Below are 27321 nucleotides of genomic sequence, written 5' to 3'. Positions count from 1 at the left end.
GGTGATACATAAACACTGTACTACATAGTATTAAATCACATTGTGATTTTTTTTAAAATTTGAACACAAAGCACAGCCTGATTTAAGTAAATACAGTGGCAAAAAGGACAGGAAAAAAGGGGGGGGAATGAAAGCCGAAAAAGGCAAGAGACACATAGTAGAGTGAGATTCTTAAATGGGTCCGTCTAATCACTGCCTTAGAAAAGGTAAGTTTCAAATTAACATTTCACAACTCTCACTTTCCACATATAATTAACAAAACAATAATCATCAGATATGGCATTCCTTTTAAAATTCTCCATAAATTCCAAATGAAAGACCTAATTTGATGCTGGCATGTCTGACTCTGACGCTTCATTCCTAATTTCTCTTTTTACCAAAGAGAAAGCAGGCTTCAGGCTGGGAGCAGCAATAGAATTTCATAGCAGTGTTTGTTTTTATTGCATTTGTCTTCATAATTACCTTCTATTCCGAGTGGTTCTATTTTTCCACTTAAGTAAGTGATCAAATTTGAAGAAAAATATTAAATAATAATCATGCAGTTAAGTAATTGAATGAATAAAGTTTGGGAAATTCTGATAAAAAGTCGAATTGATAACTTGTTAATTCATGATGCTCTGCATTGAAAATAATGTAAATTGAGTATTAACTGTTACCTTCTGTTATATCAGGTGTCTTAAGAAGGGAACCAACCACAACTTTCTGAAGTACTTGAATATATCAGCGATTTAGAAATCCAAGATGTTTTCTCTATCTCTAGTGCATATTATTGTAGATACCATTATTTTTACAATAGATTAATAAGACCTTTCTGATATTAGACTATCCATATTCATTTTAGACTTTATTTCACATTAGGTCATTAGTAAAGAAGCTCAACTACTGGTATTTACAATCCCTATTTTTGAACCTTTGCCTTCCCAATACTACATCCGAGCCGTGTCTGATAGATGGTTAGGAGCCGAGGCTGTGTGTATTATCAACTTCCAACACCTGATTCTGCCAGAAAGACATCCTCCCCATACAGGTAACATATTGAATAGTAGTTTGAATCGTTGATGTTCCAAAATTAATGCTTTCGTTAATGTTGGAAAGTGTCTATGCTTTAAAGCTGAATCTGAATCAAAATCCAACTTAGAATAACTCAGGTCCATTTTGGTTTCCATTGGCTAAACCAGCAGTTCACTTGACCACTCTAGTTTTATCAGTTGTCTAACAGATCAAAAGTAATTTGTTATAGTAACTATTCTAGTACTGAAGTTTGTGAATGGCTCTCATTTCTCTACAAATTGGAGATTTAGGTTTTTTTTATAACATGCATGCTTTTATACGCCTGTCATTCAGATTACTTCCCTGATTAGAAAAGAAATATGGCATTGTAGTTGGCTTATGGGGAACTCCTCCAAAAATTGTCCAGTGGGTCAACATTATAAATGTGGTAATGGGGAAAAAAGATCTGCGACTATCATATAAGAATCTATGTTAAACTTTTTTCCCCCTCTAAAGAATTAAGGTTTGTTCTAATTTATTGCTAAGATACAGTATGCAGTATTGTGCATATTTTCCAGTTATTTGTTTAACAGTACCTGATGTATCTTTCACCTTTTCAGAGTTATTGGATCTTCAGCCTTTACCAATCACAGCTTTGGGGTGTGAAGCATATGAAGCCCTTTACAACTTTAGCCACTTTAACCCTGTGCAGACACAAATATTTCATACACTGTATCACACAGACTGCAATGTCCTGCTCGGAGCACCCACTGGATCAGGAAAGACTGTTGCAGCTGAATTGGCCATTTTCAGAGTCTTCAACAAGTACCCTACTTCAAAGGTCTGTTTGAAAGAATCACATGCTTACATTCAATTGGACAAGGCATTTTATAATCTGTATACTAGCCCGTTCACAATATCCTGGCAGGATTCAATGAGTAGCTTTGTTACTCTCTTGGGAAATATTTCTGGTTAGTGCAGGGGTGTTGGGCTTGGCAGAGGGCGGCGGGGGGGGGGGGGGGGCGGTGCTGAGTATTAGAATAACTGGCCACAAGAAAATTTATTTTAAATTTTGGAGTCAAGTTAGATTTATAATGTACATATTGGTCCTCAGATGTCCTTTCCTCATCATAAGATATCTATACTTTTTGGTATTTCATTATAAGATACCTAATTCATAGCCATATTTATAAGATATATAATGATTCATAATCCAAAGTCTTTGGCTGTGAAGGAAATACAAATACTTTAACAAATACAGTTTGATTATACACAGGAATGTAGAGGTAGCTTTTATTCTACTTTTCTCTAAGTGACCATATTTTTATGTAATGTAAAATAACATGACAAGTCAAATAAGCATTGATTTTAAGTGTTCTTGAAATATGAAGTACTCACAGTTTAAAAACATTTTTTAAGAAAGCTAATTCATATGTTGTGATTGGAATTATGTGCTATTTTCGTGATTTTATGATTTCAGAAATGTTTTAACTTCCTTTTTTAGTGACTTCCAATTAGTGGCTTTTCTTTCTTGCTTAGTTTTCCTATTTCTCTGTCTACTACATGATCGTTAATCGATTAAGGTGACTTGTTCATATACCAGCAGAGCTCTACTCTAAATTTGAAACGTTTTAGAAAGGAAAGAATTATTTTTCAGTGAATAATCTGTAAATTTGGATTATTAGGACCAGTTGTTTTTCAAAAAAATAAAAGACATAAACACCTAAAATAGATGTATAACTGACATCTTCCATAAAAATCTACATTAAAAGTCAAATAAGCAGATTATTTCTATTCTGAATTTCAAAATTAGTAGCTTTTTTGTAAAAAAAGTTACAACTCATATAACTCTTGATTATAATTCCAGGAAAACTTATTTCATCTGACCCCTAATTTCTCAGTTAATATATTATCTCATAAATTTCTTATTTTTTTACATTATGTTAGAAGATAATTTTACTGTAAAAAAATACTTCTTAAAAAATTACCTTTGGTGCTTTTTAGAAAATACATAAAATTTTCTGTCAATATTTTCATGATGTATTATATTTCAGTCTTACTTTGGATAAGTGTAGATTAAGTTAATGACTTTTTCCCATTAATTTAAAATTTTAAGTCTTTCAGTATTAAAAGATACATTTTAAAACCACACTGTCATATTTTGATAAATTTTATGGAGTTTACCTTTATTTGAAACTACTAACATATTTTCATGAGAGTCTTTTTGCCCCCCCGCCTGTAGGCAGTATATATTGCACCCCTAAAAGCTCTAGTACGTGAAAGAATGGATGATTGGAAAGTTAGAATAGAAGAAAAACTTGGTAAAAAGTAAGTTCTTATTTTTTTCAAACGATATTCTTTGGATAATCTAAAGGGATCAACAAATAAAAGATATGCATAAAATGAATGCTTTTACAGTGATTTCCATAGTCTTTTATTTAAAGGTATTGTAACTACTACTAAAATGTTATCAATATTCCCATTGTTTTAAGACTGAAAGATAAAATTCTTTAAATTGTTTAATTTGAATACTTTTATTGGCAAGATAATTTTCTCAAAAATTTTAAATCTAAAGCATAAGAAATATTTTTTCATACCATTTCAAAACTGCTTAGAAGGCGTTTTACATGTGGATAATTTACCAAACAGTAGAAATTCTTTAAAGGATATTACTTTTTAAACAATAGTTAAGTATTACATGAGGTTATTCATTGCAGTATTGTTTTTAATAGCCAGGTTGCAGATAACTCAAGAGTCCACTAAATAAATTATGTTTACACACAAAATAAATTGTTTCACTATGTAAAAGAAAGAGCTTTTTATATTTTGAAGAGATGATCTTTAGAGATACTGTTAAAAATGTTTTACATAAAGTATTCTACCTTAGTTTTAGAAAAATGGTGAAGAATATAAATACATGGTTGCTTCAGAATGACAACTGGGTGACCAAAGAATAGACCTGTTACAGAGACTGTTCATTACATATTCTTTGAGTCGTATGAGTGCACTACATATTCCAAATAATAAGTAAAAGTAAAATTGAGTGAAAATAAGTAAACACTTTGGGAACACTACACTAGGAGTAACCAATCTTGCCCATTTTTTGTGTGTGTTAAAACATGTGAAAATTATTTAGTGATTTCCTAAAATTTTCAGTTCACCTCCAGATTTCCCTCTTTTTCACTATAAAACTGGGTGTGCTCATAATGAGGTGGCACATATTTGCCCCAGCTTTCCTCTTTATGTCCTATATGTTTGAATTAGCCTGTAATTTATACAGAAAATTTTAACCTAAGAAATGAAGCTTACACATAATCATACTCTTAATTAATGTCTCCTCTTAATGAGGTAACACTTTCCCTCATTGGAAAGGTGTTTTTTCCCACATATGGAGAAGGAGGTGTGAGTTCATCTCTTTAAAATCACATGGGCAGAGATTTTGTAAACATAGAGCAAAGTTTGACACGTTTCATATCTGCGTAAAAGTTAGATCGTTAGTGTTTTGACTTTTTATGTCTTTCATTTTATGGGAGGAAATCATCTTAAAATTCTTAAAATACATATTTGGGACTCAACTCACAGAACATTTCAGAAATCAAAGGGAGATAAAGTAGTTTTTAGCATTATAAAATTTTATTTTGAAAGATATATTTTTGCCTTTCCAAAGTCATATGTTACTTGAAACATTAAAGGGATAATTTTATTCCTCTCCAGAGTTATTGAACTAACAGGGGATGTGACTCCTGATATGAAATCCATTGCCAAAGCTGACCTGATCGTTACCACACCAGAGAAATGGGATGGAGTCAGCAGAAGCTGGCAAAACAGGAACTATGTAAAGGAAGTCACAATTCTCATCATAGACGAGATCCATCTGCTTGGTGGGTACCACTGTACTGGAAGCCATTTTACAAACTTTGGCTCTTGTACCTGTATCAGCCAACATCAGGATTTGTTAAAATTAGTAACGTGCATTGTTCTTACTTCCTAGGGGAGGAAAGAGGCCCTGTTCTAGAAGTCATTGTCTCTCGAACAAATTTCATCTCATCGCACACAGAAAAACCTGTTAGAATAGTTGGACTATCCACTGCATTAGCTAATGCCAGAGACCTTGCAGACTGGCTCAATATTCGTCAGGTACGTGGAAGATCAATAAACCAGGCATTTAATAATGGGGCTTAGGTGGCCTCATTAAGGAAGCACTATAACATGATAAACTTAACTGTAAAAACTGAAAGTGGTTTCTCTCTCATTTTTACTCTAGATGGGCTTGTTCAACTTCCGACCATCAGTACGCCCAGTTCCACTGGAAGTTCACATTCAGGGCTTCCCGGGTCAGCATTACTGTCCTCGTATGGCTAGTATGAACAAGCCTACATTTCAGGGTAAGCTTTCAGTTCTTGTAATGAATAGCCACTGTTTTGTGTGGTAGCCTTTAAATGCATTCTAAGTAATTTGGGTTTCTTTGAAAGGGCGGTACTGCTCCACCTTAACTGTTAAGGATATAAATATATATTGAATTAACTATTGAAAATTAAATTTATAAAAAAGGTATTTGTAGTAGGATAAATGTATACACTTTTAAATAGTAATCAAATCAACCCAAAAATCTGTTAGGGTGTTTTCTTAATGTAGTTTGAGCAAATGATAAATAGAAGCCACAGTAAAAAACAGAATCACACAATCTTAATTTTTACCAGAATCCATAAAACTTACAAATCTCAGTACTTTTTTTTGCTTCTGTTTTCTTTGTTTTGTTTTTTGTTTTTCCCTTTGTAAATTAGGCAAGCAGAAAAGATTTAAGAATAACACTCTTATTTTATAGAAACATGTTTTGTTTAGGCTGCATAAGGAATATTTATTATATCAATTAAAAATAACCTCCAAAATAAATTCTCTAATGTGAACGGCTGTTGATAGTGAGGTGACAGTTGTGAGGTGACTTTTTAGCTGCTGTAATTAGCCTTATGACAGAAGCAAAGTATTGATTGTAAACTAGAGACCAATCTTGGCAGTTCAGATTATTTACACCTCCACAGAAGCATTGTACAAAATCACTAATGAACAATAAATCTGCCATGCGCTGTTCAGGCACACCTGTTCTTGCAGCAGCGAAAATCCATTAAATGGTGAGGTTTAAGAAAGAGACATTCATTCACTGTTATGTGTACAAACGATACCAATATTGTACTAACGTGTATTTTAAACATTGTATCTCTAATATGATTTATCAAAGCATTGCCATTTTCATTCTGTAATATTCTGATAAACTGTGAGTGAGAAGATAAATGAGTTTATTTTTTAGAGTATGTATTATTTAGATTGCTTATATTTATTTAAGGAATGGATGATTGCATACCAATGATTGGAATGAAGCATCTTGCATTGTGTAAATCAATAGTAAATAACTGAAATACTTACACTGCTCTAGGTGTGGTATTGGCACAGCAGTTATCTTTATAAACTACTTAATTATACCTGTAAGGAATCACTATATTTCTTTGAGTTTAGAAATATGACTTTAGGATAGCTTTATTTCTCACTATTAGAATATAAACATAGTCAAGGTCATATCAACATTTCCATTACAAACCTTGTTTCTTAGCCCATAAAAATAAATTCTACAGCTCACATTTGAAACAAGAAATTACAAGCAAGTTGGACTTTCTCATGTAAAAAATTTAAATATCTCTATTTTAAGAGAGCTAGGTAGAAATGAGTATTAATTCTACTTGTGTCATTTTACCAGTATTTTGGAGCCTGTCTATAGCAAAGAAACCTCACTTTTCGTTAGGTCAAATGATATATGTGGCTCTTTAAGTATTTTTTTTTTTCAAACTATCATCTAATCTTGTGTGTGTCAGCTACCCATGTGCGGTCACTCAGATACGGACTCAGGCCTGGTGTTGTCCTCAGCAGTCTTCTACATTCTCTTGTCTTCCTACTGGAAACCTTACACTTTTTTAGAAAAGTGAAGGAAAACATTCTTCTGGCTTATCTCTTACTAGTTTACTGATACAAACCCTTAATTTTCCACCTAGTGGGAACAGAGCAAAACAAAAAGGAAATTTTTTTGGTTTTTCTTAGAGACTGTTCATCACCCTGCAGGACTTGGCTCTCTTTCCATATCCCAGGACCAATTAACTCTGTGATATCATTTCTCAGGCAAGCAGAAACCCAACTCAGAAATAGAAAATGCAGCCTAAGATTTAGTTTTCATGTACAGTTATTAATGGAGAGTCTCAGCTTTTAAGTGTCTCCTTCCTCAGCAGCTCAGAAACAGAACTGAGAACCAACAAATGAACTCTTCCCTGTCCCAGGCAATATGCTCCCTCAGGGCCAGCTACCTTCCCTTTACTGTCCTTTCTCAAATATGCTCTCAGCCCATCTAGTACCTCAAATAATGCTGTGTTTCATGACCAAATTAAGAATTCACTTAAATCACTCACTACATTAGCTTTCATGTATCCCTTTGATATTGTAATAAATTCAGATTTCAGTGTGAGTGGCTTACCATTTTATTTTCCACAACTTGTCAACAGCAATTAGAAGCCATTCTCCAGCCAAACCTGTCTTAATATTTGTCTCATCAAGACGTCAAACTCGTCTTACAGCTTTGGAATTGATAGCCTTCCTGGCTACTGAGGAAGATCCAAAGCAGTGGTTGAATATGGATGAAAGAGAGGTAAGCAATATATTTGATTTCTACTTTATATACATGTGAAATTAGTTTGTATTGTAGTGTAATGGAAATTACTTATTTAATTATGTTTAGTTTTATTGTATAATAAAAGCTTAGTGTAACATTACAGAAATTTTAAAAATAGAGGAAAGATGAAATGCTATCACATTGAAACTGTTAATATTTTGATTTTTTTTTTTTCAGTATCTTTCCACTAAATATTTAGTTTCTATATCTGTATTTATCCCCATAGTTTTTCTCTTTAACACCATCACCTGTGTATATTTTAATATTCAATGAAGTTTTCATAATATTTGAGTGTTTACTGCCCTCAAGGAACTCATTATCAGTTTTGTAAGGTTAACCTTTTATAAAATATATAACATGACCATTTTTTAAAATTTAGAAATCACTAAGTATATAAAAATTAAAAAGCTGTTACTATCCTTTAACCAAGTAATAACCATCATTAACATTTTAAGCAATTATAATTTTTATATCTTCATAATTTACTCATATGACCACTCCACTATATTTTTCTGCTATAATTAAATAATTACATATCTTTGTTACTATAGGGTTTTTTATTTAGAATTATTTCCTCATTAAAGAGTTCTAAATTTAAAATTAATGGGTCAAATAATATGAACATTTTTATAACTTTTCATATATATTGCTAATTGCTTTCCAAAAGGACTGTACCATTTGATGTTATCACCATTGATGTATGAGTTAGCAGTATTTGAAAGTGACAGTTCTACCACATCCTCAGTTGTAATTTATTGATATAGATAAAATGTTACTTATTTTAATGCTTTAATGTGTGCCTTGATTTTTGTGTACTTGAAGTTTTTTTTCATATATATTTTTACTAATTGTCCACTCTTTCTCTTTTTTGTCTCTTCATTCCTCCGGGCTTTATCTGTTGCAGGACAGTTTTTTTCTTATAAATCTGTGTGAAAGACTTAGCAAATTTAAAAACACACACACATACATGCACATCTAAAACTTTATACATCACTTTTTCCCATATATATGTGTGTGTGTGTGTATATATATATATATATATAATTCTATATACATATTACTCTTTCATCTGCTTTATTAATTAATTTTGCTAGTTCTAGTTCATTGATGTCTTTTTATCTTACAAGCTTTCTACAAATAGCAGTTTTTTCATTTTATATGACACAATCTGTAACTATAGTTCCTTGTACTCAATGTAGACATTTCTCCTCCCTCCATAGGTTTATATATAGTGAGTTTCCTTTCTTAGACTTTTCCAGTTTAAAATAAATTTCCCTAGTTGGAGTTATGATGAAAAAGTAAATGAAATCAGTAACAAAATCATTGCATGGTCTCCCTTCTTCCTCCATATTGCCCTTTCTCATTTCCTGCAGCCTGAAAACAGTAAAAACAGTGTTCTAACCTACTAGTATCCAGTCTCAACAGCTTGCATTTTCTCTCCTACTTCTCATGACTTCTTTAGGGTTAGTAGACTTGTTGGATGGTACTCTGTGTATTACAGTAATATGTTAACTAATGATAGTTAACTAGTATTTCAAAATGTTCTTGCATAAGACCATAGATGACATTATTTACTAATAGGTAGCTTACCTCAAAATTAGTTTCATATAAAAGATATCACATGGCTCCTTGAAGTAGAGTGAAAGCAATCATTTTATCTTTCTAGTTCCATCATTACTTTCTTAATATTAGTTGTATATGCATGCCATATGTTTTTCAAGATAATGATTTAAGATCAAAATAATTTTGTCAAAAGGTTTCTTGTCCTGCATTATTTAATTAGCATTCCCACATAATCACCCTGTTGTGTCTAAACAGTATCTTGACTTAGGAGGTGAATGCTGAAAAAATAGATGTATAGAATATTGACAGTTTAGTTTATGTGCAGCATCGATCTAAGCTCAATTTATTTTCTCTTTTGTTACATTCCTAAAAGTGTTCCAAATGGAAACTTGTCTTTGATGTCAAGATACAAAGTACATGCCTATTGAACACATTTGGAGATACTGGCTCAAAAAATATATATAGGGGCTGTGCGTTTAGCACATATGTGACTCACATTAACCTCAAATGTGAACCTCATGTGCTCTTCCCAGGTACAGTACAACTGTACTATATTTTTTCATTTTATTGTATGAGACCAAAGGAACTATGGACAGCTCAGCCATTGTATAAAGTTACTTCTCTGTCTTCTATTTTTTGTCAGCACAAAAATTTCTCATAAAGGCTAATTAGAAACCGTAGAATTTACTTGCATGGCTTCTGTTATTTTATAGAGTTTCACTGCTAAAATAGGACAGCTAGAAATTGTCATTTCCTTTCACCAAGCCTATCTCAAGACCAAGGCAACCCAGGCTTTGTTTTATCCCTGCCTCTAAAAACAATCACCTTTCAAATAAAAATTTCAGAGGGTTTGCAACTGATTATTATGCAAATTCAATCTGATTGTACCAAACCTACTGTAAAACAGGTGTTTCCATTGTTGAATCCCCTAAAACAACTTAAAATAGGAGGATGTTTTAACACTTTAATCTCTCTAAGAGTTACTTTCCATAATACCCTGGGCTAGAAGCTTAGTGCTGTTCCTGTTGCTGCTCCTTGTACCATGTCAGATTGGTGTTCTGTGGCGGGGCACAGGTTCTCTGGGTAGGACTCTGGTGTTGACAGCTTGAGCATTCGAAGGAGCCAGGGTAAGCACAGGAGCAATTATCCTGTCAGCTTTGGAGCAGGGTGCCTGTGGAATGGGGCAGCATCGAAATCATTCTGCAATTGAGTGGTGGTAAGTTAGCAAGTGACCCTAGATATGGAGGTGAAGGGAAGGGGAGAAAAGAAAGCTATGGCAAATCTTAAGAAGATGGAGAGAAAGAATATGACCAAGGAAGAATATACATGTTCTAATTTATTTCTTAGTAAAGGCAAGATGAGTTATCCATCTATATTTTCAACCCAGTAAATTTTAATAAGTAAAGTATTAGGAAATACTTCATATGTATCATTGATGTGAAATATTCCAACATGAGGAAACCCCAAAAGTTATCCCTTTCATATTTGCCATTATGAAGTAATTGCATCTTGTTTGCAGTTGTTTCTTGTAATTTTAAAGTTCATGGGCATATGCTGCCATATCACTTGGATTCTCAGTTTGACAGCCGCCACTTGAACTAGGGGATAGTGTGGCAGGAATAGGCACACACATGAAGCGTTCATGAATTACCTTCCATGATATTCTTCCCTCTGGTCCTTTTATTTCTACTAATGGTACCCTCCTGCTGGACATACCTAATTATATGACTAGATAGATCAGATAGCATCCAGTTTATGATCAGCAGTGTCAATTGCAAGGTTACCAGCTATCACATAGTCAGGCACTCTTTCTCTCCCCTCCTCAAAAATATCCGTAAATAATAATTCTCTAACTTAAATCAAACACAACTCTTACCAGAATTTGTAAAATATTCATTTATTTAACATTTATTGAATGTCTGCAATTGATCCCAATTCTCAAGGAGCTTAAATGAAGAAGATAGAAATTTTAATATATATATATACGTGTGTGTGTGTGTGTGTATATGTGTGTGTGTGTGATTAAATAGATAATATCAAATTATGAAAATTTCTGTGAAGGAAACCAATAAGAAATGAAATAGAATTAGGGGATGGGAGGTGTCTCTAAATAGAATGATGGTCAGAGAAGACTTCTCTAAGGAGATGACATTTTAAGCTGAGAATCAAAGCATAAGAACATGCTAGCTACACCAAGAGAGAGGATAACAGCATTTCAGTTGAAAGGAGGAGCATGTTAAAGGAACTGAGAAGATCGGGTCCGCTGGAGCAGCATGAGCTTGGAGGAAGGTGGCAGAAGTTGAGTTTGAGAGATAGGTAGAAGCCACTCATTCCAAGGTCTTAGACCCATGTTAAAGAGCTTGGATTTTAGTTGTAAGTACTACAGGAATGGATTCATTGATTCATTTATTAAACAGACATTTATTGAGCTCCTTCTGTGTGTCAGGTAATGTTCTTACCCTTACAGAATTAACATTCCAGTTATGATAGATAATAAGCAAACACGTCAGATTGTGACAATTCATAGTGAAAAAAATAAGCAGGGCCAAGGGATTAGGGAGTGCTGAGAGCGGGAGTAGGATGTTGTGCTTTAATATAAGTGGAGAAGGCCTTTCAATGAGGGCATCTTTGAACAGAACGGAAGGAAGAAAACCAAGCAGATATCTAAGGGAGGGGTTTCCAGGGCATTAGAAGGTTGTAGGCTAGATAAGTTATATACTCCAATTTATATTTTAAGACCACTTTTGCTGTTTCGTGGAAAATGGGTGGAATTGATGGTGGTGACCTAGGGGCCACCTAGGGTGGTGACAGTGGGAATGAAAAGATGTGTTTTCAGCTAGATCCAGTAGTACTGTCTGATAAATAAGAAATGGAGGCTGAGAAAAAGAAAACAATGAAGAATGGCTCACCAGTTATTAACTCTAAACATCTGAGTAAATAATGGTGTCATTTATTAAAATGGGGAGGGCTGAGAGGACAGGATAGAAAGGAAGGAGGAGACAGGTTTGAATTTTTATGAAAAAGTTATATTTTGAACATGTTAATTTATATTTAGATTTTCAAGTGGAGATTTCAAGGCAATTAGATATAGAAAGTCTGTAAAACCCAGAGGATGTGAGATGAACTTGTGAAATTGAGAACTTCATAATAGAAGCAGCCTTTATTTTTATTATTTTTAATTGAATTTATTGGGGTGACTTTGGTTCACAGAACCTTACAGGTTTCAAGTATATAACTAAACAAAACATCATCTACACACTGCATCATGCACCCATCTCTCAAAGCAGTCTCTTTCCGTCCCCATGTATCCCCCTTTTGCCCAACTCCCCCGCCCCCCGCCCCCCTTTCCCTCTGGCTGTCACCGCACTGTATATATAACATATAGACCCAGACAACAGTGTGGTGATAGAAGTAGCCTATAAACTCAGGTGAGCACAAGAGTTCCTGAGATAGTGGAGAACCAGAGGGCAGGCCTTGAGGGACTCCTCAGTGCGAGCTTAGGCAGGGCCGGGAGCTGGCGAAGGGCCCCGGCAGGCTGCGCCGTGAGGAAAGGGAGCGCTCTGAAGCGCTGCGGAGGAGAGGGCTTCGTGAGGGAAGGAGTGCTTGACCGCATCAGATGGTAATGGAGTGGAGCGCTGTGAGAGCAGAGGAACGCCGGTGGGATTTAGCACTTGGATGTCCTGGAGGAACTTGGCAAGCAGAGTCGGTGACATGTTGTGAACAGAAGCCAGTGTGGAATGAATCGTGGAGTAAATGGGTGGGAGGGAAAGGGAACTAAAGCAAATAGGACATACAATTCCTTCTAGAATCTCTGCTATGTAATTTAATTAATGTTAAAATTTAGCGCCTAACAAGTGTGGTCTGTTGGTTCCACCAGATATTCTGCGGTCTGGTCCCACATGCAAGGGTGAGCGGTGCTAGGATCTGGAGAGTTGCCAGCCTGCACTAACAGATGAAAGAGCAGAGGGAAAGCCCTCCCTTTTGAGTGACTGTACTGATTGAAAGCTCCGAATACTGCCCTTACTTCATCACTCACACCTTGGATGAGATGCCGGATCTGGGGGAGAAAGCAGAACCATGTCTGGATATGAGACTTCAGTCTTGCTTACATTCTCCCCCTCAGCTCCTCTAAGTATCTCACCAGTTAGCAGAGTTACTCTTTCTTCCTTCATACTGTTAAAAACATAATATATATAAAGTTCGGTAGTATTCTCAGTTTTAGGCATCCACTGGGGAGTCTCCAAGCATATCCCTTGAAGATAAGGGGGACTACTGTACACTGAGCATTATTAAAGAAATGTGCTAATTAATAGTTTTTTACACAATGCTTCAAAGCGAATTTATGAAAAACTGCATCATAGGTATATAAGAGCACAAGGGATACCTGGCAATACTTTCATGAAAAGTAAGATTGGTATTATTTTCACATGCCTAATAGTGAAGGGATTTTTAGATGCTTGAAAAGTTTATCATTTTAAGCTAAACATGACTCATCCAATCTCATTACAGGCAAAGCCTTCATAGACTTACAAATGAACTATAGTCTAGCTTTATTCAAAATCATCACAAGTTCAGATTTGGTGGAGTTTCTATTAGTGACATTTTACTGTAGTTTTATTTATTTATTTTTCATTCACCATATATCTGTTGACCTCTTTATATAGGTAAGAACCAGACTTTGAAGATGGACTTTGAGATTGTTGAAAATCAGAAATTAATTAGAGCTTAATGCAGGGTAATCACATTTTCAACTAGTGTTGTTTTTTTAATCAGCTAAAATAGATTTGGCTTGTGATGTAAAATTCTCATCCCAAGTGCTATTTTCATCAGGTCTCTGACCTCTTGACGACTGACCAGTAAAGAAACTATCAGGCTAAGAATATTAAGTGTCAGATAGATATTATCTGCAGATTTGCTGTATTTGAACTCAGCGGGCCTCATGGAATATTTGTGTAATTAAGAGTAGCTACAAGATAGGAATCTTTTATTTTGCCTCTGTTGATATGGTACATGTCCTTTTAAAGAAAGAGGCAAAGCTCTTATTATGCTTAGTAATAACTGGCATGCTGAGAGTGCTTTATAGTTCACTGAAGGCTTATATTATCTCATTTAATCATGAATCCTAGGACGGTTGTTCTTGCTATCCCAATTTTACAGCTGCATAAGCTGAAACTTAGAAGAATTAAGTGATTTGCTTATTAGTACAAGCATGTAAGTGAAGCTTGGGACCTCAAAACTAGGGTGTCTGGCTCAGAGCCTGTGTTCTTTTACTCTGTCAAATGAAATTGTAGACAACATATGGCCTAGAAAAAATGGAAAAGCCAAAGTGGGGTGTGTGCGATTTGACAGGGATGGAAATACAATAAAGATAAAGTCAGTAGCTATGATATCAAACACAGGCAACCAGCAAGAGCTGTACCATTCTCAGCTCTGAGAGGGGATATTTTAGTTTATAAAAGAAGATAATTTTAGATACTCTTCATTTTTAGGCATAGGAGTGGATATATGCAAATAATAAAGAATAAAAAAATTGCAAATCATCTGCATAGAGTTCCCCAGCTTGTGAGTCTAGTATATTACTCATTACTTCTAATCTTACCTCTTTTTTTTTGCACAGTGAGGCCCAGCCTTAAGCCAAATACATGATGTCATTACTTTAAGTAGTTATTTTAATATCCCTCTCATTCATGTGCTGAGTAGAGAGTGACATTGAGAGCTTAGACTGGAGTCAGGCTTCCTGGCTTCCATACTGACTGCCCATTACAAGCTACATGACCTTAGTGGGTTGTTTAACCTCTGAACCTCATCCTTTCATCTATAAAAGATTAATAATAATAACAATCCTATCCTGACAGGATTGTTGTGAGGATTAAATGCATTAACATATTTAATGTACTTAGACCAGGTCTGCTTCAGAATTAAATGTTCAATAAATGTTAACTGTTACTACATTGAATAATACCTTGTACACAGGTTCTCTTCTCTGAAAGCTCTGGTAAAATTTGATCATATTTTTATAATTTTTGGCTTATGATTCTTTACACATTTAATTAATATAGTGTTTGTTAATTTAAAATGATGCTAATTTAATTCTATAAAGTTCATCAGCTTTCTCTGCATTTTAAAAGCTTTTCAATATATGGAAATGCTCTCCAAGCATGTTTTGGAATCTCAACTCTCCAAAAAATGGGAGTAAGTATGAAATGTATACTCAAAATAAGTATGAAGCACATACACAAGGATTTCCTACCAAAAGCATGGTGATTAAATTAGAATAATTACTAAGGGAAAATCTTTAGTACCTATAGCCCAGTTTTGACATTACTGTTATTAAGAATCAGGCCAAGCTAAAAAGCAAACATTCAAAACAGTATTGTATGTATCTAGCAGACACAGCAAAGATTGTTTAGATTTTATTTAATTTATATATAATTGTACATTTAATCACATATAAATAATACATATTAACAATATGGTGAATTATTTTGAGGGGTGGTGGTTTTGAACTTCAGAAGGGGCAGCAAGAAAATATGCATGAGGAGTGCTGGTAAAGTTTGGAAACTTACTATCTTTAATTATTTAGTTTTTTATTTCTTTCCTGTTAGTAGATCAATAGAATGTTCTAAAGTATTTTTTTTATTTTAGTTTTTCCCCCTTCAGTCTATGGGGTTTATCATACAGAAATGTATTTTAAGAAGTTAACGTGTAGTAATTATGAGGAAATGTTTTAACTTCATTTAACATCTGTACCAGATGTGATATATTTAATTATTTTTTTAATGAAAGTATTCATAACTTTTATTATCCTATATGGTGCATCTTTTATTGAGCATTTTAGACAATTGATAAGCATTATTCAGTGGCATATGGTCTGAGTCTGACGTGCTTTGAAAAGAGTACAGAGTTCTGATAATGAGGATTCTGAAAATGGGAAAACCAGCACAACAATATGCTTTGAGGAAGTATGGGTTTTTAGCATCTTGAAACAATATATCACACTCAAAGGGACAGAATTGGGCTGCACAATCTGTTAGCTCATTCTTGTCCAATCTGGTCTCCTCCTTTCTTTTGGAGCCAGCATTGTCATCAACTCACTGAATTATATTCTGACTGGAATGTATTTCAGGCACAGAGTAATGTATCTACTTAAATGGAATCCTATCTTTCTACAAAAGCTTTTTGAGTATAATAAATTTAAAATATAAAAAAATTCTATTAAGTTAAAGTAATTGGTTCAACAGTTTACATATGTGCCTCCTCCCCCACCACCCTAAGAAAAGACCATTACTTAGAGGAATATAGATCTGTCTTTCTTTCATTTATAATATTGAATAATTTTATTTTTTTTTTTGGTTTAACAGGTAGTCAGATGTATTTCAAAGACTATTTATTGGAAAGATACTTATACATTACAACAAATGTTAGTTGAACAGAAATAAACTATGGAATTAAAACTTCCTGAATCAAAGTGTTTTAATTATCATTATTTTTTTTTTTAATTCTGTAGCAGCCTTTCTTAACAAGAATTAAACCTTAACTTCTAAGGCACCCATTGTACGTAATGAATGATCTTTTCTCCTAAGCATTCAGAATGGTACACTAACCTATGCTTGGGAAAATGAAGTGGTAATTCAGATTTTATTGTCTCATGGAACCAGGATTGAGAAAGCCACCCTATAGAAAGACAGTCACTGTCTTTTAATTTGTAATATGTGGAGTATGTGAATGAATTGGGTATTACATTAGAGCAATATTTATGTAAAGGATTAAATGTGATAATTTTGTAAAGTAATAGGCACAATGCCTGATACATAATAAGTACTCAACAAATCATATCTGGAATCATGTTTTAAGCTTTCATTATCCTTAGTTCCTGAAAAATTTTGTTTGTATTATGTTTTGATCAAGATGAAACTTAATCAAAATTTTGCATTTTAAAATTTAAACAGGCTGTTGTAGTAGTATTTTATGCTTAGTGATTAACATTACTATAAATTTTGCTTTTTTTATGATGTTCAAAAACTCAGAATTCATCCGTAGTAACCATGTAATAAATGAAGTTGTTTTTTGTGATTGTCCTCATGAGGATTTTAGGTCTTTGCCAGTTCAGATAGGCAGATAGTTCTTTTTAAATGCATTGATTTATGTGAAAGTGGGGGCAGGAGAATGAAAAACAGCTAGCCTTCCCTGATGTGGAAGGACAGGATATTAATGCCTCACCAAGCCTCCTGCCATAGGATTCTTTAGCTTTTCTACTGTAAATGGTGCATTACTTTTTGGATCAGATTGGCATTGCCATGGAACAATAAATTATACAAGTTAAAAAATATATACTTTTGTTTAAGTTGTGAAACTGAAAAAAAAAATTCCCTGCCTGAAACTGTCGTAGCAAGAATATCAGTGAATTAAGCCTTGATAGCATAAATTGAAGATATTTCATGGGGTGGACCATTAAAAAAATGGATAATAGGCTATCACTTGAGAATGGCTAATGTATAATTTATGAGACAAGACAAGCTCCTTTCTTTATAGCATGCATTTGTAGTCAACTTATCCTGTGCTAATTTTAAAGGTAAACTGGGTTTATATTAATACATTTCTATATTCTTGCTTAACAATTTACAAAGTAAATAATGCAGGAATATCAGGTGACCTTACAGTAACTATGAAACAGAATGAACTGTTTATACATTGCATTTCTATCATGGGAAGTTGGTAAATAACATTCTGATGAGTGTGTCGTTAAAATAGTACATCATCTATGTGGTGCTTTTTATACATTAATAATTATTATAAAGGCAAAATTCATCTTCCTAGTTTTTGGATTATTGATATAAAGCAACTGGTTTTCACATTAAAAAAGAAAGAAAAATTTTTGACCATTGGGGGGAAAAAGAGTAAGAATAAAAACGGTTGGAATGCTTCACAATATGGATATGCATATCTTACGCATTTTTACTAAACTGCAGGAGCAGCCTGCTAAAGTTTGTGAGCTACTTGCTGGTTTATGCACAGCCAGGAGTGTATTACAGGTATACTTGTGTATCTTAGAGGTGATTAATAGTAGAAGGAAAAAAGGAAATGAAGTTCGAAGACAATATCAGTTTTTAATATTTTTTAATATGCTTTTTAACTAAATTTTTAGAGAGAGAGGAAGGGAGAGGGATAGAGAGATAGAAACATTGATGAGAGGGAAACATCAATAGGCTGCCTCCTGGGGATCAAGCCCGAAACCAGGAATGTGCCCTGACCAGGAACTGATCAGGTGACCTCTTGGCTCATGGGTTGATGCTCAGCCACAGTCACACCTGCCTGGCAGTTTTTAATAATTCTGTCTCAGTCTTCAGACATATAATAATTACACATGTACCTATTTCCAAGCTCCCATTCCATGATTGTTCACTCTTGGACTGTGGTAGTGAAGCTACAGACATCACTAAAATGTGTGTTTCTTAAAGAATGCTTATGTATTCTCTCTTTTTTTTTTTAAATCCTCACCCGAGGATTTTTCTTCCATTTCTTTTCAGAGAGAGTGGGAAGGGAGATAGAGAGAGACACATCAATGTGACAGAGACACATCGATGAGGTTGCTTCCCGCATGCTTCCGACCAGGGTCAGGGACTGAGCCTACAACCGAGGCATGTACCCCTGGCTGGAACCAAACCCGGGACTCTTCAGTCCGTAGGCTGACGCTCTCCCCACGGAGCAACCCGGCCAGGGCTTGTGTATTCTCAAACTGCTTGATCCCTGCGTTACTCCCCTCATGGAGTTGCCCAGAAAGAACTTCCCCATGCTGCACCTTGAGTCGTCCTCTGCTCTGAGGCCCAGGAGAGGTCTGTCATTACATAGAAAGAGACGGGGCTTTCTACTTAGTTCTTTACAGGGAGTCAGTTTTGTAAGAAAGTAAGATTTGCTGCATGTTACCATGAAATGTGTGTTGCATTAAATATTTTACATATAGAGTGGAAAGTGATAGAATATTCATAAAGTATGAGTGTTTATAAAATATGAATTTCAGAAACCATTTAGACATGAAAATGTAATGAGTTAAACCGAGGTTGGATATTAAATCTGTTCTAAAACTTAAAAACTGGAATATATAAAAATTCTTATATATAATAACATTGGCATTTAAAATAAGTGAGATAAGGAATTATTTGCCAGAATTGCTAGAATAATTGATTAATTATTTAGGAAAAGTAAACTTAGGTTTCTACCATACTTTCTATTACAAATAAATTACAAGTTAATTATTTAAATATAAAAAATAAAACTATAACAGAAGTTGAACTGGTAGGTGACTCTGTATTTGATTTCAGGATGAGGCAACAAAACATATGGGGTCAATTTAAAATTTTAAGTTCATAAAGTAAAAAAAAGAAAATTAAATGAAGGACAAAAAGCTGGATGAAAGCATTGTAGCATCTGCTGGACAAGGAGTTAATACCCTTTATCCATAAAGACCTATCAGAAGCCAGTACGTAAAAGAGCTATCCATCCACCTAAAAACTGAAAAGATAATTTACAAAGAAAATCAGCTGGTAAATATGAAAAATATTTAACTGCACTGTTGATTGAAGAAACAAGAAGTAAACAAAAATAGCACTAGATTGATTTGTAAATTATTAAACTGAGGCTCGAAGGGGTTATCTGGCTTGCCCTGGGCCACGAAGGCAGTGAAAAAACCTAAATTTGAACAATTCCCATCTGTGTGGTGGGATTATGACTGATTTTTATTATTTTTAGTTCATATTTTCTAAATTTTTAGCACTGAGCCAAAAGAAATAGATGTCTTTTCTATAGTGAGAGATGAACAGTGACACTGAAACATTTTAGGCAGTACCGCACCCCCTTAATAGTCTAGCGGATATTCCACTTATCCATAGATTGTTTTTTTCTTTGATGAATAAAAATAAGATGGAAAAGATTTAAACTTTATTCAGAATATATATTCTCACTAAGATATTCTTTTCAATTAATTTCACTTTAATCATAACTATAGGTGGGGCATATGTTTTTATGTTCATATAGTGTCATAAGCAAAAACTAAAATAAATATAGTCGTAATATAAAAATTTTAAAGCTGATGCGCCTACGTCTTATAATTGTTTGCATTTGCAGATGGAGAACATCATTGGAACGCTGAGAGATTCCAACCTGAAGCTTACACTTGCTTTCGGAATAGGAATGCATCATGCTGGACTGCATGAAAGGGACCGGAAGACAGTAGAAGAACTCTTTGTAAACTGTAAAGTTCAGGTATTGTTTTTTTTCCATGACCAGATATTTAAATGTAATTTAAAAGTTATGTTTTAGTTAGATATATTATCCTTTATTTTTTAGGTTCTTATTGCTACAAGTACATTAGCCTGGGGTGTAAACTTCCCAGCTCATTTAGTAATTATTAAAGGAACAGAATATTATGATGGCAAAACAAGACGTTATGTGGATTTTCCCATTACAGGTAATTTTTTTAAAATTTATAGATGCAGTAAGCTTAATAATTTGAATTTGTGTGAATTAAATTTTAAAGAATTGGTCACATTTAAACATGATGAGCAAATTGTAAATTTTCGTTCCCAGTGCAAACATTAAAGTATTGAGGTGTTTTGTTTACTTTTACTTACCCAGCCTTACATGTACCCAGTTTGTTAAGAAACATCTAAAGCATAACGGTTTCAAATTCATAAATAAATAAAAGTATTGATTAGTAGCTATTAGTGACTTAATAAATTATGATTAAACGTTATAATGTTTAATTTTAAATTTATTTCACTAGAAATGATTACTTTCCTGGGACTTTTGGAACCAAAGTACTGTTACATGAACAGTCTATTAACACATTTTAAAACTTGATGAAACCATTTTCAGTGCTGAAGAGAAAAATATACTCAATGTGCATTTATACTCAGTGAATACATGTAGAATCTGTATTATTTCTACATCTTTACTTACTTCAGAGATTCCTGTAGTATAAAAGAAAGATATTTTATACCATGGGTGGATGAAGAGCGAGGTCTAAATAGACCCATTATTCATGGGAAGAAATAATCAAATGACTCTGCTAAAGAGATTTTTCTAAATATGTGTTACTTTTTCTTGTTAAATTAAAATAGCAGTAACTCTTAAACATCATTTTTAAGCATTTAACTAAAGGAGCATTTTTCTCTTTCTTACATTTACAAACTTTTACTTTGGGGGACTCAGTTGTTTATCATAGTTAATTCATTATTTAATTAAGAAACTCAATAGTAGGCATCAGAGGTAGCATACATGCTCTTAAGCTATTCTGTTTCCTTTGTTATTCTGTTGTGTTGTAGACACATGCCATATTCAATAAATATACCTTGTGCCACATGGTAGCATACCTCTTGTTCTCTTTTTCATAGATGTTCTCCAGATGATGGGACGTGCTGGGAGGCCTCAGTTTGATGACCAAGGCAAAGCTGTAATTCTGGTTCATGACATAAAGAAAGACTTTTACAAAAAATTTCTTTATGAACCATTCCCAGTAGAATCAAGGTAAATTTTGCTACAAATTATTTTAAATTTAATTCATGTCATAGCAAGTTGATATTTTTGTGGTTACATTTTATTAGATAAAAATCAGTAAAAATAGTTCAGAAAAATTATTTGAAATGAAACTGAATGTAATGTCACTATAACATTCAATTATAATTTTAATTTTAAAAAATTTTTAGTCTTGGCTCTTGTGGCTCAGTTGGTTGGACAACATCTCTTGCACCAAAAGGTTGCTGGTTCAGTTCCCAGTCAGGGCACATGCCTGGGTTGTGGGTTTGATCCCCTGTTGGAGCCCATGTAGGAGGCAACCAATCGATGTTTCTTTCTCACATGGATGTTTCTTTCTCTCTTTGCCCCTTCGTCTCTCTCTAAAAACAATGAAAACATATCCTCGGGTGAGGATTCAAAAATTAAAAAATAATTGAAAAGCAGTTGAATCCTAAATGTAAAATCTTTCTGCAAAGAAATATCTTGATGTAGAAATTCTAAACAAAACATGAGCAAATCAAATGCAGCAATGTAAAGAAAGATAATATATTACAATGAAGTATAGTTTATCCCATAAATGCAAAGATTATTTATTACTTGAAAATAAATTTAACACAAATTTATTACTTGAATATAATTTACCACAGTACCAGGAAAAAATGAGAAAAATCATGATTACCTTATAGATGTAAAAAAACAAAAACAAAAAACGTTTGATGAAATTTCACACCAATTCATAATAAAAACTGTTTGCAAACCGGAATGTAAGGAATGTCCTCAATTTGATAGAGTATCTACAAAGAAATTTTTACATCAGTAAAAATTTAAGTAAAAATTTTAATTTGTATCTTGATAATTATTAATGTTTTATCTATTACAGATTATTCCATAGTTTATATTAACTTCTGTATTAATGGGCATTTAGAGAGTTTCCAGTTTTTTTCTATTACATGTGATGTTGCAGTGAAGTATTTTGCTTTCCTATCCTAACATATGTTTCTGTAGCAGGCGATAATAGAAAAGTGGAATTGCTAAGTCATGATGACTAGTCAGATAGGTATTGCCAAATTACCATCCAAATTGACTAGATGGACTTATACTCTGCCACTGATAAATAGAGAGTAATAGAGTAACTTGTTGTTTTATATTCAGTGTATCATGGCCATTTTCTCATGTCCTCAAGACATCCTTTGCTAAACCTATTTTTAATATTATTCCATGTATCACATAATTTATTTAGCCTTTTCTTTTGTTGGACATTGCTTTTCATTTTTGTATTTTACGTAAGAAAATAAAGTGAACATTTTGTTATGCCAGTCTTTCAACACCTCTGATTATTAACAACACCTAGTACAATTATGTCATCTATGACTAGAAACTTAATATTCACTGAATGAATGAAAGTAATATATTTGCTGTCATAACTATTATTTCTTTTCTGCCAAACCTCCTTTGATCTGCTTCAGTATTATCCCTCACTTACTCCTATATGCCATAAGTATACTCTTCCATGCTCTCCAAGATATATCTTCTGCTGTCTGCTCTTACCTTGGCTTCATTTTCTCCATTCAGCGCTTATTTTCATCTTGCAATTCATTTCCCCCAAATCATAGACAAAATATACAAATTATACAAAACATGTTTCTTTTTTATCTTGGAACATAACATCTGAGTCTTGACTGTGGGAGATAAAGTGTGCTTCATTTAATGTTCATGTATGTTCCCCTTGCCTTGTTCACTATATAGTTTACTAGGAGTGCTGTCTGACCATTTAAATGCAGAGATCGCTGGTGGTACAATAACATCTAAGCAAGATGCAATGGATTATATCACCTGGACTTACTTTTTCCGACGTCTTATCATGAACCCCAGGTAAGCACAGGGCAACTGTTTACTTCTGTTTTGTTTTTGTTTTTTTAAATATATCTTTATTGATTTCAGAGAGAGGAAGGGAGAGGGAGAGAGAGAGATAGAAACATCAGTGATGAGAGGGTCATCATTGATCGGCTGCCTCCTGCACACCCCCGACTGGGGATGGAGCCTGCAACGCGGGCATGTGCCCTGACCGGACTCGAACCATGGTCTCCTGGATCCTAGGTCGATGCTCAACCGCTGAGCCATGCCCTGCCGGGCACTTCTGTTTTGCACTGAAAGAAAATATGTTTTAAGTAACAATCTCTAAATTCAGGTACACAGTTTGTTTGTTTTCCACCAGCATTTCCACTTTAATAGATAGGAGTTTGAGAATATGGTGACGTTTTGCTCAGTTTCCTCAACTGTTGGAACCTCTGGATTAAGTACAAAATTCATTTGGGAACATGACCGGAAATAGTGAGCTCACCATATAGCCCTTCAAATTTTTATAGTAAGTGGATGACAGGATTAGAATTGTGGAACTGTATAATGAAATAGACTTTTCATGTACTCTTGTCTAAGCTTCTTGTTTGGTATTGAAAAAAGGGAGGCTGGAAACATGAAGCGACTTGCCTTGGACCCTATAACAAATACTTTGTGATAAAGCTAGGACTTAAAACCTAAGCTTGCTGACTTACAGCTCTTTATTTCTTTAGAGGCAGGGAGGGCCTGGTGTGTAACTGTAGATGTATTCATTTTTTATATCATAAGAATAGAGGCAATTTGTGTGGTAGAAGGGGCTTTGAACTTGGAATCAGAGCACTGATTCTTGTGTCAGCACTTAACCTTTACTAATTGCGACCTTGAGTCACCTCGCCTCCCTCAGCTTCACTTTCTTGATCTGGAAAGTGAGTAATAGCCTACCTCACAGGGTCATGTTGAGAATCAAATACATGAATTAAAGCCTTACTAAGTTCAGTATTAATTATGAAGAACATAATTAGTGTTGATTAGTGAGCTGTTTTTCCTGTATGCCCTCCCAATTGCTTCATTGGTCTGTACCAGTGATTTTCAACTTGTGTGCCACAAGAATTTTTAAAATATACAATACCTGCCTCTTAAGTCAAGGGCACTGACCTCTTTTCCCTCAGGTTGTCAAATAAAAAACTGACAACAGCCAACACAGCTGTAGCTGTCCAGTGTGAGTGAATTAAAATTATATATATATTTTTTGTCAGATCAGCAAATGACATTTTAGAGAGATAAATACTGGCCAGTTACTTTGGTAGACTGTCTAATTTGGGTTCAGCTTCAATGTCCTCATTCCTAAATTCAAGTTTTGCCTTTTTTTTTATTAGCAAGAATACTGTAAAGTGGTGATGTGCTCTTCTCACTGCATGATACTAAGAAATTTTTCTCTAGAGATCCCTTCTATATTTAAAAGATTACCAGTATGTGAAAGACCCCAGTTACTCCAGTCTCCTCTTTCTCTCAAGTTACAGTCTCATTTTTCCACCTGCCTTCTGAATGTTGTCAGGTAGTCTCCCCACCATCATTTTGAGCTCAACATGTCTAAAACTGAATTAATCATATATCAAAATTCTCTGCTAACTGTCTTACTTTTGTTAATGTTATTATTCTGCATCCATTTACCTTGACTTCCAACCTCAGAATCACTTTTTAAATTTTCTTCTCCTTGTTTTCTTAGTTCTCCAGCTGCTTGACCTGCTTTTAGTCTAACCCCAAGCTAGCCTAATTTGCAAACTGTCAGATAGTATTGATCAAAAATTAAACGTATTATATTGGAGGTGGGAACTAGATAAGGTTTAGTTAGTAGGCATAGGAAACATTAAGTCTTTAAATTCAGATAATGAGTAGGAGACTGACCAGGGTTTACATTTTTTCCACCATGAGAGTGAGGTGAGCCAAGAGCACAGTTGGGGACATCAGTTGGAATAGGGATCCCACTGAGAGAAACTGGAGTAGGCATCTCTCCCTGTTGCTCTGGTTACAAACTGCCTTCTATTTAATAATATTATGGTAAGAAAATCTACATGCAACTATAATAAACAGTACTTATTTGGGGCAGAACAAGAAGCTTGAGGGGGTCAGCACAGTGGACAAAGATGAAATCTTGAGGGTTATTACTGAAAAAATTATGCCAAGTCTCTGAACCAAAAGACTTCGTGGATATTGGCAGCTTAGGGGGTCTCCTGCTCATATGAGTGTAGCCCATGTAAATGGGTGAGTTTTCCTTAGTTCCCATTACCTCACCTTCTTTATTGATCCATCTTTGCTAGGAGGAAATTCTGGGACTGGGAGTAAGAAAGATACGGCATCTCCATGCATCATCTTAGGGCACTTAGTTGTAGCAGCTGCTTTTCCTGCTCTCACTGCTCCACATGGAAGTTGAATATTTTTCCTCCACCACCACAGGCAAGGGGTTAGGATAGATCAGAGTAGACATGAAGCCACACCAAGTGAGGTTCCTCTCACTTTTGCTGTCACTTCTTCCTGCATGGAGTGCCCTCCTAAGCCCTTATACCCAACCAAACTTAACAGTTTTAAAAATCTGGTCATATAGTGATAAATGTGCTTCAGTTAATTTTAGGAGATTGTGCTTTTTCCACTTTTGACCATCCATGTCAAGTATGCCACTTCCTTTAGTAGCCATCTATACATATTTTGAAATACCTGGCTAAGTTAAGACTAAGACTATCATTATTGTTCTGAAGTAGAAACTGATGCCTGGGCTGTTGCCATGTGGATTAATCAGTCCAGAATAGGTGTAGCAATGAATTTTTTTTTTAAAGAGCTATGATGGCATATTTCACATAAATAGAATAAGTAACCCTAAAATTTTTACAGAACCACAAAAGACCCTGAATAGCCAAAGCAATCTTGAGAAACAAAGCTAGAGGCATCACACTTCCTAATTTCAAACTATATTACAAAACTACAGTAATCAAAACAGTGTGGCATTCGCATAAAAACAGATGCTTAGATCAGTGGAACAGAATAGAGTCTAAAATTAAACCCACGCATATATAGTCAATTAATTTATCACAAAAGAGCCGAGAGTATACAGTGGGGAAAGGATAGTCTCTTCAATAAATGGTGTTGGGAAAACTGATAGCCACATGCAAAAGAATGAAACTGGGTCATTATCTTATACCCTAGAGAAAAATCAACTCAAAATACATTAAAGACTTCAATGTAAGACCTGAAACCGTAAAACTCCTAGAAGAAACTTAGTGGGAGTAAGGTGTTGAGTTCTTGAATTTGACAACAAAGTAAGGGCAACAAAAGCAAAAATAAACAAGTGGGACTATATCAACCTAAAAAAACTACTACATGGCAAAGGAAATCATGAACAAAATGAAAAGGCAACCTATCAAATGGGAGAAATTATTTGCAAATTATATATCTGATAAGGGGTTAATACCCAAAGCATATAAAGAATTTATACAACTCAATAGGGGGAAAAACGTGCAATTTAGAAATGGTCCAAGGATCCAAATAGACATTTTTCCAAGAAAGATACATATGGCCAACAGGTACATGAAAAGGTGCTTAACATTAATCATCAGGGAAATGCAAATCAAAACCACAGTGAAATATCACTTCACAAAAAATAAACAGTGTTGGAAAGGATATGGAGAAAAGGGAACCCTCACATACCACTTGTGGATTGA

General features: G+C 34.3%; 1 protein-coding gene across 1 annotated transcript in view; it reads left to right on the top strand.

The window, feature by feature from the left end:
• ASCC3 (activating signal cointegrator 1 complex subunit 3) overlaps nt 1–27321 on the top strand; it is a 219554-nt gene that overhangs the window by 127790 nt on the left and 64443 nt on the right. The window contains exons 24-34 of the mRNA XM_016220202.2: nt 859–1027; nt 1611–1831; nt 3233–3318; nt 4705–4871; nt 4982–5127; nt 5255–5375; nt 7533–7675; nt 20384–20521; nt 20606–20726; nt 21652–21784; nt 23519–23644. Coding sequence (XP_016075688.2) covers nt 859–1027; nt 1611–1831; nt 3233–3318; nt 4705–4871; nt 4982–5127; nt 5255–5375; nt 7533–7675; nt 20384–20521; nt 20606–20726; nt 21652–21784; nt 23519–23644 — 1571 coding nt within the window. The remainder of the gene's footprint in view (nt 1–858; nt 1028–1610; nt 1832–3232; nt 3319–4704; nt 4872–4981; nt 5128–5254; nt 5376–7532; nt 7676–20383; nt 20522–20605; nt 20727–21651; nt 21785–23518; nt 23645–27321) is intronic.

The sequence above is a fragment of the Miniopterus natalensis genome, chromosome 5, assembly GCF_054644295.1.
Source record: "Miniopterus natalensis isolate mMinNat1 chromosome 5, mMinNat1.hap1, whole genome shotgun sequence".
NCBI classification, from domain to species: Eukaryota; Metazoa; Chordata; class Mammalia; order Chiroptera; family Miniopteridae; genus Miniopterus; species Miniopterus natalensis.
This window is presented reverse-complemented; position numbering and strand designations above follow the sequence as displayed.